The sequence below is a fragment of the Camponotus vicinus genome, unplaced genomic scaffold, assembly GCF_025532165.1.
Source record: "Camponotus vicinus isolate PSW18456_S1 unplaced genomic scaffold, iyCamVici1.0 SCAF_1, whole genome shotgun sequence".
Classification (NCBI taxonomy): domain Eukaryota; kingdom Metazoa; phylum Arthropoda; class Insecta; order Hymenoptera; family Formicidae; genus Camponotus; species Camponotus vicinus.
The window spans coordinates 38124420-38142854 of record NW_028141945.1 but is presented as its reverse complement, the minus strand read 5'-3'; the positions used below and the strand labels follow the sequence as shown (position 1 = coordinate 38142854).

The following is an 18435-nucleotide window of genomic DNA, read 5'->3' as shown; positions in this document are numbered from 1 at the left end:
ATATTGTAATAATCACTTATAAGAAACAATGATATCTTGTTAAACTTAATAGTTCATCCTAAATGTTTTTTATTTTGCTTGATAATTGCAATGTCTCGTGATCTTACATAACGAGCTCCTTAAAATCAATTTTGTTTCAATGATCGTGAGTCTGAAAAATTGCATGCCAATATATTACATACATCTCATTGTGTGGTCTCGAGATTAATTCCCTCAATATGTTAGTGTTCATACAGGATCGAAATTTCTTTAAGATATTGTTAAAGAATATCGTTCGGACACTGGCAATTATGTTTAAATTAGCAATCAAATTTTAGTTTGATAAATTAACTTCGTTAATTGAGTTTATCTAATAGCTTCGCTTTTGTTTGTACATCGATTTTAATAGAGCACTCAAAATTTCCATTTTTTATATATCTCTTTCTATATATATATATTTTTATATATTTTTCATTTTATCTCAGCATTTTGTAATATAAATCTTTGCGATGAAAATATTGACAGAGATATTGTAAACTAGCCATTAATTATAATAAGAGAGAGAAGATAACCCGATGCTTTCTTTTATTATACTTTTCACGCACATGAATCATGAATGCACGTGGGATCATCGATAAATTTTTGTGTTTTGAATCATTTGATCAAGTATGCATCACTAGATTAATATAATTTTATAATTGATGAATCGATTTAATTAATTGAATCGATATAAATCGCAGGATGACATACCAACTTAAACATAAAGCAAAATTTTTACACAAGAAAGTGCAAAAGAGAGAATATGATTTAATTAAAACACACGATATAAGAATAAGTGCTATATAAGAATTAATATGATTAAAACGCAACATGAATATATAAAGTATAATATAACAGTGATATTAGATTATTCTTTATGTTCATATAATTTATAGCAGAAGCAATCAATATTTCAAAAATCTTCATTTTAAACGATGTTTAATGTATAATAATATAACTGATTGGTTAATAAATCGGTTAATAAATCGATAATCGGAGTAAATTGTTCTTATCTACAGTTTTCTAACGATTTTCTAACGATATTTAAGAGATAATTACATGTAATCCGAGATAAAAATAAAAACATTTTATTATTTTTTTAAATACAAAATAATTTAATTTGCCTTGGTATTGTCATCGTGATTTTTATATTCGTGAGCGTTTATACATATGACATTATATACGATTTCTCGTTAATCATTTAAACATAATCATTAAAAATGTAATAGTTATTATAGACAAAAGATATATCGATATTCCCTTTATCCATTATCTCTCTACAATTATTCTTAATAATTAATCCCGAGACTAATTTGGATATGAACACACGAGAATAAACTATCTGCTCTCCTTCTTATTTATCATCGCCATATTAACCGATACATTCTTTTGATTATTGGCAAGTACTTCAAATATAAATACTTCACTGTTCATAAGAATTTTCCATAATAAAAAAATCCGTGAAATGTTGTTCTTGTATTAATCAAACCGAAATGTATATTCTATATAATATAATATAAAATTGATATCCTATATATATTATTATCTTATATAATTATAAAATTGATTTTTCGCATTAAATAAAAAATTACTAAATTTATTTCGTATACACACAAAGTCTTATTAAAATCTAATTAGCTTAAGATCTTTTGCGAATGTCAGGAATAATATACGCTTTTCGGAACAATCTTTGTCCCCAGTTACTTTGATATCACATTGCCATGTAAGTATCACATGGTGATATCACATTTATGCTACATAACAAAGTAGAATGAGGTCATAGGTTTAAATGATAGAATTGAGACGACAAAAGTTGATGATAGTTAATCGCAGTCTTTTACCAACTTAGAAACACATAAACGTGTGAAAATACATAAAATATGCATATTTTTAAAAGTAGATATTTTATATCATAATAAAACACGCATCTCAAATAATTTTTATTTATAATATAAATCTTTGATAAAAAATATAAATCTCGAGATATATATAACTCTAGTCTTATTTTGATACTATATTTTTCTAATATATATTTATCTTTCGTAGAAATATTTTTGATAGAGTTCTAGTTGTTTTTTCATATAAATTCTTAAAAGTCTGAATAGGATTATATAGATGAGCCTAAAATAAGATAAAATATATTTTATATAAAGTAATTGCATATTACTTTAAATTTTATGATTTGATATTTACTTAAAAATCCAATAGATATAACATACTTTTATATAGTATATATATCTGTTTTATTACAAAAATTTTACGCTATATTATTGAACTGTGCTAATTAACATTCGCATCATTTATATAATACTCCACAGTATATACAATATTTATAAAACTAAACAAATATTATCATACATTACAGCATATTTTAAAAATTGCATTCTCTTTTTTATCCCAATTTTATTAATTATAATTAAAATTTTCTATTGATTAATTCAATAAATTAATTAAAAATTAAAACGAAATTGGCAAATTAGGATTACAGTGTGGTTTTAATGTATCATCTCTTAAACACTCTGTAATACATTTTGTTGACATCGCAGTGAAGAGGGATCAAAAGATCTGAAACATTCGTTTTTTTAATGTAACCACTCATTTTTTGTTAATATAACCACTTTTAATTTGATCTGTACAATTAATCAGAAAGAAGGAAGTGTTATTTCTTCCCTGCGCTCCAACTACCGCGCTGTGGCTCTAATTTTCCAATTTCGATTTAATTTTTAATTATTATTTGAGCCAAATTTCAATTTATTTAATTTCAATAAATTAGCTATTAATAAAGCCGAAATCAAAATTCTATAATCATAAGGAAATTGATTCACGATATTAACAACATAATTTACTTTACAATAAAAGAATTTAATAAACTATATTAATGATTCGAAATATTAGTACTATTTAAAAATATGGACACTCAAATTTATTAAAGAAGTATAAAGTTATTGTCGATATAAGAATACATTTTTGTATTTTAAAAAATAGTAATTAGATTATTCCGATTACATCATGGAACGGATAGATTAAGAAATCTATTTGTCAATATATATATCATGTATAAATTTTTGTATATTACAAAGGTAAAATTATGACTTAATAATTTAGGTTTTCATAATTTTCATTACTGCTTTATTTGGTCTTCCGTTGGTTTTATTTTACCGAATAATGAATTGTACAATTCGTTCTTCGCACTATCCGTCCATGTATCGTACACTGTAACAGGTGCCATAAAATTGACTAATTTATTATGAATATTATACCGCACCCTCCGGCCCTTCGTCGCGCGAGTATCGACTTTCACCTTCATCTTTTTACGCATGTTTTGCAATTGGATCCATTGATTACTGAGTTGTACAGGATCTGTTACATCTGATGATTTATACTCTATCAAGTCCCTTAACAGCTGATGATAGAAATCATCATCATCATAAATTTCTAGATCATATTCTTGAATTCTTCTACCATCGCTATCTTCATTTGATAAAGATTTACCAACAATGTTATATTCAGAGCGTTTTAGTTGAGTTTTCTTTCGTAATTTGCTTATGTCGCTCATGGCAAATTCAATTTGTTTAAGTGTAGTTTGACTCGAACCTTTATTCAGTGAACCTGTAGCAATCCGTGTTTTGTCATTCCACTTCTTTATAATAGAATCTCTATATTCTTTATAGGAATCATGATTTTCCTGCAAAACTTTTTCACAATCATTGTATTTGAGACGTTTACGAGGTACTGGTTCTTCCGTTCCCGTGTCTTCGTCGATAGATGATTCCTTTTCATTTTCTAATGTATCTTCTATATCAGAAGGTATTTCTTCATCCAATGGATCATTTGAATTTGTATTCTCGTCTTTGTCGGTTTTTCTTTTCTTGGAACTGACACATAGATTTTTCGTTTCAGGATATTGTTTTAACAAGAGATCCCTCAATTGCACCATGTTACTTAAGCTCAATAACAATTTAGTTTTAATCTCGTTGGTCTTTTTCATAAAATCTGTATCTGACCTAAGTTTCTTATGTATGTCATACTGTGGCATCTGATTACTAATTATAACACACTTTTGCAATTTTATTCGCATCTCTAGTAAATTTTCCCAAAACTTGAGCTGGTTCCTGATACAATTGCCTTTTTCTACTTCTGCCTTAACATTTGTTTCAGACATGGTTTTAATAGTAGATTCTTTCTGATTGTTAAGCGAATTGTCTATATCCATATCATGCTCATCTTGTTCTTCTGTATTAGACATATTTCCACTATCTTGAGAGTCCTGCAAATCTTCTTCTTCATTGTTGTCAAATTCATCTTCGCTTTGTTCTAATGTACTTTCCATCTCTTCATCTTTCTCATATTCCTCAGAGTTTTCACTCTCCATATCTTCACTCATAACATCCTCATCATTATATATATCTTTCCTCGAGACCTTTTTGCCGGCATATCTGTTTTAACAATAAATCAATAGTGAATAAATCGTATAGCATCCCATCAGCCAAAATTTAGCCAAGAGACCAATCTGCACAGATACAAAGTTAAAATATCTTTACCTTTCATCCACTTCGTCCAAGGTATTAATATTTTGTGTGCGAATTTTAGATTGTCGAAACTCGTCTTCTGAGACATCATCCTCGTCGTAATATTCCACCACCTTCGCCTTTGTCTCTTCCGGTTCTTCATCGGAGTTAAAATCCGATTTTCGCGTAAACAAGGCATTTATTTCATCAACGAAATTTTTTCCAGCCATTCTCTTTTATGCGAGACGGTTCCGTCCAACACGTGTACAAGTAAATATAACCTCCTGTAGCAATCTGTGATAACAACGGGCTTGTTCTTTTTAACTGCACTGCTGCACTAGTGCAATTAGTTAGAGTGAAAGAAAGTATGTTTGTCTCTTTCCAACTTATTGCACTAGTGCAGCAGTGCAGCTAAAAAGAACAGACCCAACGTCTTGAAAACAGAACCTCCAAGTTATACCATAGAATATACAATTAACACATAGATGAGAGAAAACACAATAAACTCTCTAAACAGATGTTGGAATATATTTCCTAAAGATCGTATCACATGAACAGATTTTGCATTGAAGATTTAGATTTAATATTTAAATTGATCACACGGAAAAGAGAAAAAAGGAATCAGAAAATCTTTGTTCTAACTGGATTTATTGTTACATCTAATTTTTAATCTTCAATTTCTTCCATTTCTAATGCATGACTTCTCTCTTCCTTCTCTGATACGGGCTTTATGACTTTCGCCCTAGGGATATTAGACTTTCCTAATTTAATCCGAGCACTCTTCCAACCTAACCTAATCTAACTTCCGTATCGTGAAAAACGGATACGTTTATGAACGACGCTTGACGACCGTTACGATCTTTCGTTCCCGGCACGAAACGAGAGGCGAGTAGGCTGAGAGTAGGTTGTGAAACTGACAAAAGCTCGGGCGCCATATTGCGAGCTTGTGTTTGGTTAGCGTTTCTGGCGCGTGGTGAAGAAGTTTATTGTAATTTAATTGATAACGATGTCCGACAATCAGGTAAGCAATCCGAGAACCGCGCGATCGGCGATTCTCCCGACCTCGTCATCCTCCATCGTGGCCGCGAACATGCGATCGGCGACGATTAATCCGTTAATTTTTTACACCGATTCGTCGAGTGTTTAAACTAGCGCTCTAACCTTGCTGTGTAACTACTAGGAACAAAAGCCCGAAGCCGGCCCAGGTGACGCGAATTCAGAGTACATCAAGCTCAAAGTCGTCGGAAATGTAAGCGATGCATGCTCAAACGTATTTTTGTTAGCGAATGCACGAGATATTCCCTCTTTTTTCTTTCTCTTCTTTTCCAGGACAGCAATGAAATTCATTTTAGGGTAAAGATGACCACTCAAATGGGCAAGCTGAAGAAGTCCTATAGTGATCGTGTGGTAGGTTTTATTTGTTTTTCATTTTACGCTAAAGCGATTTTGCAGAATTTTTCAAAAGTAACATAGAAATATGAATTTATTTCAATCATAGTATGTATTTAGTTTTTTATTTGATGATAAATATATATTTGTTTAGTTTCCTAATGCATTTTTAGAAATTGTGTCGAGAATTTTATATGGCTTTTTGATTTCATTTTTTATGCGACAGTAATAATTTTCTTATAGTAAACAGTGTAATTTTTGTGCGGATAATAATTGTTTGAAAAATTAATACTTTTATTAATCTAAACTTTTACATATTGAATTTAATAATAAAAAAATAAAGTTTGTTAAATTTTTACACATTTAAACGTGGTAATATTCACATGTAATCATAAATTTAATTCTATTCAGGGGGTACCTATGACATCACTTAGGTTTCTTTTTGATGGTAAAAGAATCAATGATGACGAAACACCAAAGCAGGTAAATTAATTTTTTAATTTTGATTCAGAATCAATAGAAAAATAATATCACAGTTTAAAAACTGTTAAAACTCCTGAATTTTTAATTATTTATAATTTAAAAGAATGTTTTATATCTAAATGTATTTGTAAATATCTTAAAAATATTTGATATTTTAAAAGATAAATTTAAAATTATAGTTAGAAAAATATTAACTGTAATAAAACATATAATGCAACATATATAAAACGTATATAAATGTGAATTTGAGAATATTCTTTGTACATGTATGACATATATATATATATATATATATATATATATATATATATATATATATATATATATGTGTGTGTGTGTGTGTGTGTGTGTGTGTGTGTGTGATAAGAATAGAGATGTATTTTTATTTAAATATATATTTGTTAATATGCACTGTGAATATATATTTATATTACAGTAAAATTGCATTGATTTTAGCTTGAAATGGAGAATGATGATGTCATTGAGGTATATCAAGAACAAACAGGTGGTCACTAATTCAATTACAAAAGAAAAAAAAGGCTTATTATTTGATTCTAATATTTCTTAAAGTGAAAGTGACTAAACAAAAAAAAGATGGACAAGTTTATAAGTACGCATATACATATTATATACACACGAACACAAATGGTTAAATAATAAGTAATTTCTTTTTGAATTCACATACGATATTATAAAATGTGTGTGCTGTCTTACATTCCTGTATCAAGAATCATCGCCGGGGAGGCTGTCCAGCAAATCCCCAGATCATTTCGTAAAACATGCATGCGGACAGTTATGCCTTAACATTGCACACTGTTTCCGTCTTTTTAGTGTGTCATCAGGGCAACTCAGAAATAGAATAACTGAATTATCCGCCATTATAAATGCGTTTCACATATGTAAATTCCTTGTTCATTTGTACTTGTCCTTGGAAATTTTAGTTTTTTTTTCCTCTCTTTTTTTTATGTATTATGATAGATACACAAAAAAAAGATGTGAATATGATATAACAAATTGTTACATTTAAGATATAATAAAAGGAAGTGTAATTGTAAACCTTTTTTTTTTGAATAACTGCAATAATAATAAAAATTATTTGTGAAGCGCAAGTTTTGAACTTAGAAATACTTAGAATTGATATAATATACCTTGTTCTTTAGAAGGTTTAGAATATTTTTAGTTATAAGACATGATATACATGTAGTGCGAGTAATTTTTGGGTATTCTTCAGGAACTTATTCTTGGCGTTTTCACGTAATTTTTTTTTTAACCATGATACGACTAACTTTTGCAATAAGTATCGAATTTATAAAAAGTATATAATATAAAAATTATATAAAAAATTTAAAAACATGAGAAGAATATAAAATGGAAATGATACAGTTATCATTATTGCATATGATATTTGTATTATTTAAATATGATCACTCAAAAAAGTAAATAAATATTGTTATTTCTTAATAATAGATAAGAGAAATAATAAAATTCAAGGCTCATTTTTATTTATACTTTTAACATATTTAATAATTATAAGATATTAATTCTTGGGTATTTAATTATATAAGTTTTATCATAGATTCTTATATACTATAAGCAAAAAAGAAGACACTTTTGAAAATAATTACATACAAATAATCTTGTTTTATGAGCATTAATTAATGATGCAATACATAACGAGCTATATTATTACATATTTATAATACAAAAATGAATTATTTCACAAACATATCTAAAATATATAGAGAATTTGGAATCAACTTGTAAAGTCTAAATTTTATATATACACAGAATGATTTACGTATAACTCGCAATTTTGATTTTAATGACAGATTTGCCCATCAATTTTAAATTTTTAATATATATATCTATAATAAAAATTTATTATATATTTCTTAATATGCTGTGAATATATTACAGTAAAGTTTGCATCAATTTTAATTTGAAATGGAGAACGATGTCATTAAAATATATTAAGAACCAATGGTCATTAATTGAATTTCAAAGGAAAACAAAAAATTAAATATGAAATTAAAAGATCACATGTACATATAAAATATATTTAATATTTTAAATGAAATATATTTATGGTATATATTTAATACAATATATTTATTTAAAATTTAAAATTAATCAAACTTGTAATCATTTTTTAAATTCAATTTTTAGTTCATGACATTTTTTACCCTAAAAATTTAGTTCATGAAAATTATTGCCAGCAAGTACTTTTTAAAAAAAAATAAAATTTATTGAAAATTCTGTCATTAAAATTAAAGTCATAAGATATGTGTGAAATACTTTACGTATCTGTTATTCTGTTATTCAAAAATATCCGATATACAAATTGTCTCGTAAACGATAACAAGCGATATGCCGCAAATCAATATTTCATTCGACATGTATGGTGTAGTAAAGATTATTAAAGAGATAACTTGCGAAGCGGATTCTTTCTCTCTCTTCGACGTTTAAATTCCGGTGCTATAGATTATTAATTATACAGTAAATTTTCTCTAATAATTCTAAGAGAACCTTTAAAGATATTGAGGTATGTGTAACCATTTGTAATTGATCAAAAATGTAAATATAAATGTATGCTTATACATAATTATAAATTTAATAATTTTTAAAAGTACATGAATTTAATGTCCAGTAATAATTAAATATAAAAATATAATATTCTCCGATATATATTAATGCAAAGAAAAAATACTGCCAAAAAGTAAAATTTTTAGATAAAAAAATAAGAATTATCTCTGATATGGATAAAACCTATAATATATAATTATATATAATCCCTCCATAACTATATATAGATTATAGATAGTATATATTACTAATAGATTATATATAATCTATAATAGATAGATAGATAACCATATATAATCATATATTCAACTATTAATTTATATCGTAAGAATAAAATATTAAAAAAATGCTAGTGTTATTTCTATATATCTATAGCATCGGAAAATCCGGATTGAAATTTTATGCATGTACATAATTTCTATGACTTAACAGTAATAAATCTATATAACAAAACATTAATTTTAATGTTTTTCACGTATTATTGATATTGGGCGTAATGGCCACTATTCTATATTATATTCCAAAACGAGAAATTATCGATTTTGTTACCGTGTCATGCGCTTGTTGTCACGTGACAAAAATTTCTGATCGACATTTAGTGGATTCGACACGTTCTCGCATCTCTTGTTTTCCTTTTTAGTTTTTTATTTCTCTATAAAGATTAAATATAATGAGAAGGGAAGGGTGTGTAAATAAAATAGTATTTCTGATTATATATAGATTCTAGTATCTTTGTCATTGGGCATAAATACAGATTTAAAGATGTCAGTCTTCGACATTTCTTTCATATTTCTAGCAACATGATCTTGTTCATAGCAATATTATTTGGAAAATTAGTATATTTTATACATTAATGCTAAAATATAAATATTCGCGAAAAAATCTGCGTTTGCTTTACATACAATCTGCAAAGTGCTTCAGAAATAAGGAAACATAAATCCAAAATTTTATCTATAATTTTATCTATCTCCAAAACGAACAATTCAATTATTCAAAACTACACACGAGTTTTGTCTCTTTGCGATTATCACTTGAATATTGTTTTCTCCTATAAAGTAGAAACGCTACATTCTATATAAGTACTTTTTTTTATTAAGACGTATTTTATATATGTATATTATTAGGACGTATTTTATATATGTATATACAGAGTACGCATTTCACTTTAATCTTTTCTATAATGATCACTAAAATTAGTGGCTATTAAAAAAAAAATCAAATTATAACTCTATTTCGACTATTTGTCAGTTTGACATATAATTTGAAAAAGAGACGTCAGCTTTCAATGATTTTTTTTAACCACTGTTTCAGAGATAATTATGCGGAAATATTAAATTGGGAATGGTCCGATGTATATATTTAAATAAAATGTACAAGGTTTTATAATTTGAGAGCATCGTAAAATACATAAAATTTCTACATAATATGCATTAATCAAGTTACGCGTAACTATATGAACAAAATTTATTCTTTTCTTCAGACAAGTGTGTTTTTTTGTAATACTTTCATTTGTCATTTATATGCCTACTATATTTATTCAACTGCATAATAAATATATAATATATAATATCTATTAAGAGCGATCTATTTCTGTTAGTCTCTAAAGCGCGCGGGCATTACTACGAAAGGGCGAGGCATTTTGCATGAAAATAACTGCGGGAATTATAAGAACAAGATAGAAAAAAAAGAAAAGAGGGAGAAAGTCTTCTTGGAGTCTGAGATTAAGAGAGATGAGTGAGACGTAATAACATCGTGAGGGGTCACAAAGCATCGCGATGCCAGACCCATGTTTTCTTCGTATGATCGAATCTATGTGCCAGCCATTGTTGTTCCAACAATTGATACCTGTCCTGGCTAAGATATAGAGGTTTACCACGTCTGTAACAATAAAATTTATTTATAATAATTTATAATATAAAATAATATCAAGTATAAATAAGATACTAAATAAGATATCATTTCTACTTTTAAATGTCTAATTAATAATTTGTTTTATGAAAAAGAGAGAGAAAGGATTGTATCTAGACTATTAAGCGGCACTTAATTATTTTATATTTTTTTTATTATCTCGTGAATAGTACTCACTTTAGATCTCTGTCTTCTTCCTCGAAATCATCGAGATATAAAGATCCCCACAAGCACGCTCGTCGACCGCGTATCACGATAATGTAAGTCGAAGTCACTACGAGATAAATACCAGTTCCGCCCCCACAATCGATCGAATGCTACAAATGTATAAAAATATATTTGTATATAATTTCTTTACAAATAAATCTGCTTCGTAGATAATATTTCTTTTTGCATATATACATAAAATGTGCTCACTTGAATAGCTTCGCATACATTCATCTGTTTGCAACAGTTTTGTTTAAGGCAGACGATAGTGCCGCACAACAAACAGATGCTAATTTCTTGCGGGACAGAATGGCATTGGCTGCATTGCCGCTCATGGTAATACTAAAAAAAGAGATTACATAGTCAGAAATAAAAGTAATATATTATTAAATATAAATAAAGATATACGAACACACATACTAGTTAAATCTTATAATTTAAATATTCTATATATAGACTTTATATATATATATATATATATATATATATATATATATATATATATATATATATATATATATATATATAGTCGTATTAATTATCGAGTTTTTCTAATATTTTTAAATGCAAGGTATATTATTTTCTAACTACTGGATTACCGTGAAGATCTTTTCGTATTCTCTCGGGAGACTGAGCAACTTCGGCATATGCCAAGATATATGCTGTTCCACGATCAGGCCGCGGACTGGCTGATGATTTTGCCAATTGGCAAGAAATCCGAGCAATTGATCACACCAAAAAAGTGGCACCGAGACGCTCGCCTTTGGTTCTTGCCAATTTAAGGCCACTGTCGAATCGAAGCTGTCCCAACTCATGCCCTCTGTGACCAGCTCCAAATAGTACACCAATCTTACAAACTCGCTCTGCGGCGTTCTGATTAGAGGCAAAGGCTGTTCGTACAAGTGATAACGCAGCAACGAAGCCACTCGCAGAAACGGCAAACATGACGACTGGATCTAAATGTAAATCGATTGACGGAAAAATAGATATATAAATAATATGTATATTTTGCGACATATTCGACTGAAGCAAGCTTTCATCTCTTTTCAAAAATTATTATCGCTTAATTATTACATAAATGTCCAAAAACAATTCATATCTTGCAATAAATTAATATTTTAGAAAATATTTGTTTTGGAAAAAAGTTTACAGATCAAAACAATATTATTCGATTTGAAACACGTACTTGTTGTTCGATGCAGTGCGTTTTCACTTTGGCGTAAGTTGGCGAGGACGATGTAGACGGTTTGTCGTCATCTGTGCCGGAATAAAGTCCGCTGTCGCTAAAATATTCGATAACCTGGGCTAATATAGTCTCCGAGGGCGTGGTAGCGCAGCTATATCTCCTCTTCAAGATTGTGTTTCGTTCGGCTCGCGAGAAATTACAGCTTATCTGTAGTATTACTTGATAGTACAGCAAGTTGTAAAGGACCTTTACCACGCCCGAGAAGTACGCTATGGAGAAAGGATACATTAATTTATTTATTGCTCGATTATATTCCGGATATATGCCACGCAATCTATTTCGACATATAGTCCAAAAAAACGATACGTATAATCATTTGCTTTTGCATAATACTACAACTGCAAATATAACTACAGTGAAGAATTTCAGGAATTTTAATTAGTCAGAAAATGTCGCAACGTTAGAGTGAGTGTAAAATCGAGATTATTTGATATATAATGTTGAAATGTGCGCATACTTTGATCCAGATGCAACGGCAACAACAATATGAATTGAATGAGCATAGCAGTCGGGTCTCGCAGGAGTAAAGGAACCTCTCTCTCGCGTGGTGTCAAGGCAAACGAAGATGTCGGTTCTTCTATCAGCGGTATAGCCAACTGCTGCCACACATGATGTACCGGCCAGGTAACAAGTACACGAGCATGCATGGCTAAGACGTGAAGAAGCGCAACTGAAAGAAAAATATAAATATCTTTCTGATTACAGTTTGTTCGTACAAATCTATAGATTAATGTAATAAACGTACTACATGCGTACGAAAGAATAAATAGAAGGACAAGGTGAAATATTGATTGATAAATTAGTGCGTCAAGAGATGCTAACGTACCTATACAATCGCGTTTAGGCGTTAGAGGTATCGTGGTGGGCGGTGAATCGCACAACGATCCGCCACGCTGCACGAGTTCGATCTCAAAATTGGTTCGAGCTACTGAAGTTACGAAAAGGAACAAGCTTTGGTGACTAGGTTTACAGTTCTTTTGCTTATATTTTAGATACGTGCAAGTCGTCATATCCTCCATCGCTTTTCCCATCGCCACAGCCAGATTCGAAGAGATCTATAATAAACAATAAATATACTCAGCAATGTGTATTCGACATTTTATCGAAATGAATTATTCGAAATAATGGATAAAATATATAATGAATAAAAAGTTCATAAAAGAAGAAAAACATTTCACGTTTTCTGTATAGGTACCGGATTTCGTTGTATCTCTTTGAGGAACGTGTTCAAATCTGCGAATATAGTCTTTGTGGAAGCGTGACGAGATCGCACCACTGCTGAGCACTCGCCTAATTGTGGCGACAACGGCAAAACAGAATTGGCTAACTGTCGACAGAGCGGACAGTAGTACTCTCCCCGTTCTACTGCCAGACTCTGTTGTCGTTGCTGACTACGAAGAGATTCCAAATAGGATTTTAAACAATCTAAGTGCAGGTGGTGACCGCACGTTTGTACGTGGACACCACCTTCCCAGCCTAGATTCACCGAGACTAGCCACGAAAACTGCAAGATTACAAAATATACAAATAATTATGGAAAATGTAATAAAGAAGTATTGTTCATAATTTCATATAACATAATTATATATATCATAATTTCATGGAAACTGAAGAAAATATATAAAAAACTGAAAGTATCAAAAATATATGTATATTATTATTGTGCATGTTATATACAGGGCGATCCTGAAAAACGTTATGTCTTTAAAATGACGTATTCCTGACACCATTCTAAGACAATTTTTCCTTTACCAAAATTTGATTTGAAGCGTAGTTTTTGAATTATGAGCAAAAATAGTTAGTAAATCACGCGTCGGGTACAGAAGGCAGGCAGGAGCGGCGCGGCGTGCCGCGAGCGCGGGCGCAGCTGACCGCCCGACGGGTGATTATCACCGCATGAGTCGCTAACTATTTTATCTTATAACATAAAATTATGCTTTAAATAAAATTTTGGTAAAGAAGAAAATGTCTTAGAATTACGTCAGAAATACGTGTTCCTTAAAATAACGTTATTTTAATAATGAAAAATTCCGGATCGCCGGCCGTCCGACGTTGCAATCAGCTGATTGCTACACGCGATGTGTGTATGGCGGAGTGTGTGCGTAAGAGAGAGAGAGAGAAAGAGAGAGAGAGGGAGGGTAGGAGGGACAGACATTCATACACACGCACGCACTTTTTTTCTCGCTCTCTTTCTCTCTTTTACGCAACACTCATACACTCTCTCATTCAGTCTCTCACTCACACTCTCTCGGTCACTCACTCACTCACTCACCTGCTTACTCACTTGCTCACTCACCTTGTAGCAGCGTAGCGAATCTTCATGCTATGTATTGTTGTTATCTGCTGCACGGTTATGATTGCTAGAGATGCGCGACACATCGAAATTTTTTCGATTATTAGTCTCACACTCGATTGACACAATACAGATTACACGATAACGAGTTTACTGTTTATTCACTCACTATTGATTTATCGATACCAAAAATTACTTTCAAAGAAACGCGAATGCAAACAGCACATGACTCGACGCGAAGCGACGGACCGCGGAGACTGCGCGACCACAAGAGTTATGTTGCCAGAAACGCGACACGCGACATCTAACAAACGACTTGCGCGTGGCGCGTGATTGACGCGAGATAAGACGAACGATCGGCTAAGAATTAAAATTACATTATTCTTGCGATTGACTTAAATCTTCGCATCGTGAATGCAATAATTTCGAAAACGTAATAACGTACAACACATGCTTTTTAAAATAATAATTATTTATTATAATTAGAAATAGTTATTATTTATAATAAATAATTAATTTTTTAAGTATGTCATTATACGTGTCATGTTTTCTACCGCATTCGCAATGCGAAGTTTTTAGCCGATCGTTCGTCTTATCTCGCGTCAATCACGCGCCACGCGCAAGTCGTTCGTTAGATGTCGCGTGTCGTGTTTCTGGCAACATAACTCTTGTGGTCGCGCAGTCTCCGCGGTCCGTCGCTTCGCATCGAGTCATGTGCTGTTTGCATTCGCGTTTCTGTGAAAGTAATTTTTAGTATCGATAAATCAATAGTGAGTGAATAAACAGTAAACTCGTTATCGTGTAATCTGTATTGTGTCAATCGAGTGTGAGACTAATAATCGAAAAAATTTCGATGTGTCGCGCATCTCTAGCAATCATAATCGTGCAGCAGATAACAACAATACATAGCATGAAGATTCGCTACGCTGCTACAAGGTGAGTGAGCAAGTGAGTAAGCAGGTGAGTGAGTGAGTGAGTGACCGAGAGAGTGTGAGTGAGAGACTGAATGAGAGAGTGTATGAGTGTTGCGTAAAAGAGAGAAAGAGAGCGAGAAAAAAAGTGCGTGCGTGTGTATGAATGTCTGTCCCTCCTACCCTCCCTCTCTCTCTCTTTCTCTCTCTCTCTCTTACGCACACACTCCGCCATACACACATCGCGTGTAGCAATCAGCTGATTGCAACGTCGGACGGCCGGCGATCCGGAATTTTTCATTATTAAAATAACGTTATTTTAAGGAACACGTATTTCTGACGTAATTCTAAGACATTTTCTTCTTTACCAAAATTTTATTTAAAGCATAATTTTATGTTATAAGATAAAATAGTTAGCGACTCATGCGGTGATAATCACCCGTCGGGCGGTCAGCTGCGCCCGCGCTCGCGGCACGCCGCGCCGCTCCTACCTGCCTTCTGTACCCGACGCGTGATTTACTAACTATTTTTGCTCATAATTCAAAAACTACGCTTCAAATCAAATTTTGGTAAAGGAAAAATTGTCTTAGAATGGTGTCAGGAATACGTCATTTTAAAGACATAACGTTTTTCAGGATCGCCCTGTATATGTGCTATTCGTTTACCGTGTGAAATAAACGACTCATTTCGTCCATTCTGCGGTCAAAATAAGCCCCTCGGGTATTTCCCTTCGGTATAGATGGATCCTCATCGGATGTGGGAAGAATTAGCCTGTCTGATTCTTGTCGTTCATGGCCAATGATACTAGTTGCCTACATCAAGAAAACACAAATATATTTTAATTCATATTATAAAATATAAAATTACTTATGTTATTAAAATATCAATATCACTTTATGTGATAAAAAGATAATGGGATGTTTCTCAATGATTAACATGAAAACAAACAAATGCATTACTTGAACTAATACAACAAGTCCCATTGGTTTATCTTCACTGCTGGGGGTAGTTTGATTACATATCACACAATCGTATTCTTTTTTACTAGCTAATTTAGTTGTGTTCTCCTCCTGATCCCAATCCATTCCAGATGCACCTGCTTCCTCTATAAAAAGTAAGGAGATAGGCATTTGATCAATGTAATTCAATAATTAAATCAAAGCTTTTTAATTTATATTCTTGTTGTTTGAATAAAATATCACAAATTAAAGTATAGAACTCTATTATATTATAAAATTATCTGTAATAACTTATATTTACAGTTTATATATATATAAATTTATTTTACCAGTCTTCATTGCTTTCTCCATAAATTGCTTCTGCTTGTTGGCGAATTCTGCCATCAGCTTTTGTTGCCTCTCCTTTGCTCTTCTTCGTCGCTCCTCTCGTTCGCGATTCTCTCTTTCTCGCTGCTCATCTTCCTCGCATTCTTGCATGCGGGGCCACAATTTGTTTCTAGTCTCGATAATAGTTTGTTTACACATAGGATCTAAATCCGCTATTTTTCTGAGTAGTTGTGATATGAAGAATGGCCCGTCGCCAATTCGCGACTCACTCAGTGATGCGGAAGAATTACTACTACTACTATTACTATTACTGCTACTGCTGCTGCTGCTGCTACTGCTACTGCTGCTACTAGCTTCATTGTCTGATATTGCACTCTGTTCAGGATTGTAGCTGTCCGGTACACCCGATAATTGAGAATGCAATTTCAATAGCAGGGAAATTATGCTTTCTCCCACCTTTACAGTTTGTGGTTGCATCGATCCAGCCTGAAAGATATGAAAATTTTATAAGAAAAAAAATATATGAATTGTGTATGTACAAATATATATATATATATATATATATATATATATATATATGTATACGTATATATAAAAAAAGTATCATATTACCTGTGGTTCTCTCCTTTTAAAATGTTTGTGAGGGTTTGATGTGGATGGAACGATTTCTGTAGATCTGTAGTTAACTGAATGTGCCGCGATTATCTCATTTCCGGCCATAACTGCCGGACGTTCAGGAGCAGGTGGTAACGCAGGCTGGTCGCCAATTGCATCTAATTATTAGTAAAAGAATATCATATAAAATAAGTAAATTTTATTATAAGTCATATATATTGAAATTAGAATAAAATTTATTAGAAATAAATTTAAAACAGATATATATTGAAATGATATTGTAATAAATGTAAGCACATACTATTTGGCGAAGGGGGCGATTCTATTGCTAGGGCCATAGATTCTTCTCCAGATGATGGTAGAGCTCTTTGCAGAGGTATCGTTAGGTCATCCTCACTGTTACTACGGGGTATAGCAACGATTCTGTCTTCAGGTACAATCAAATTATATTCCACTGTAATGTAATAAAATATGGTAACAATTGTGTACTTAAGTTTCTAAGAAAAATTGTATCATAAACTTCTAAAAAAAAATCACATAATCGATATTATAAATGTCTCTCTGATAGAATATATTTTAAACAATATACACAATATACATATATACATATATATATTTTTTTTAAATTATTGCAAAATAAATATTTTCCAATCAAAAATGTATATCATGCTATATATAATCTATAAAATATATAATCTATAAAAAATCCTGCTAACCACTTGTTGATGGTAAAGCTGGTAAGGGCCTAGCATTTTCGACTGACGGTGGTAAAGCCGGCAAAGATGTTGCGTTCGCATTCGATACACTATTGTCGTTCCTCGCAGTGTCTCCTGTGTTCCTCACAGAAAATCCTAAAAGTTTTAGAGAGCCTTTCTTCGCACTATTATTATAGTTGGTACTGTCATTTAGCATTAAAGATGTTGTCACTTCGCTCATTTCTCCTTGAATCTCCCACTCAAATTCACCTAATTATTATTAAATACATTAA

The 18435-nt window shown here is 31.2% G+C and overlaps 3 protein-coding genes across 3 annotated transcripts in view; 1 reads left to right on the top strand and 2 right to left on the bottom strand.

The window, feature by feature from the left end:
- Positions 1–1599: 1599 nt before the first annotated feature.
- On the bottom strand, positions 1600–4948 carry Aatf (Apoptosis antagonizing transcription factor). The gene is made up of 2 exons (XM_083089597.1): positions 4560–4948; positions 1600–4454 (listed from the first exon to the last, which is right to left on the bottom strand). Exons 1-2 carry the CDS (start codon positions 4754–4756, stop codon positions 3140–3142), a joined length of 1512 nt encoding a protein of 503 aa, XP_082945723.1. The 5' UTR covers positions 4757–4948; the 3' UTR covers positions 1600–3139.
- Positions 4949–5354: 406 nt separating this feature from the next.
- Positions 5355–11270, top strand: LOC145965932 (small ubiquitin-related modifier). The gene is made up of 5 exons (XM_083089598.1): positions 5355–5547; positions 5707–5775; positions 5856–5933; positions 6327–6398; positions 6855–11270. Exons 1-5 carry the CDS (start codon positions 5533–5535, stop codon positions 6912–6914), a joined length of 294 nt encoding a protein of 97 aa, XP_082945724.1. The 5' UTR covers positions 5355–5532; the 3' UTR covers positions 6915–11270.
- Ubr3 (Ubr3 ubiquitin ligase) overlaps positions 9692–18435 on the bottom strand; it is a 27528-nt gene continuing 18784 nt past the window's right edge. Inside the window, exons 15-28 of the mRNA XM_083089592.1 lie at positions 18164–18412; positions 17749–17901; positions 17445–17605; positions 16835–17318; positions 16506–16651; positions 16212–16358; positions 13538–13846; positions 13169–13397; positions 12800–13012; positions 12283–12551; positions 11696–12052; positions 11307–11438; positions 11067–11206; positions 9692–10859 (exon numbers count right to left, since the gene is read on the bottom strand). Coding sequence (XP_082945718.1) covers positions 10742–10859; positions 11067–11206; positions 11307–11438; positions 11696–12052; positions 12283–12551; positions 12800–13012; positions 13169–13397; positions 13538–13846; positions 16212–16358; positions 16506–16651; positions 16835–17318; positions 17445–17605; positions 17749–17901; positions 18164–18412 — 3107 coding nt within the window. The 3' untranslated portion in view covers positions 9692–10741. The remainder of the gene's footprint in view (positions 10860–11066; positions 11207–11306; positions 11439–11695; positions 12053–12282; positions 12552–12799; positions 13013–13168; positions 13398–13537; positions 13847–16211; positions 16359–16505; positions 16652–16834; positions 17319–17444; positions 17606–17748; positions 17902–18163; positions 18413–18435) is intronic.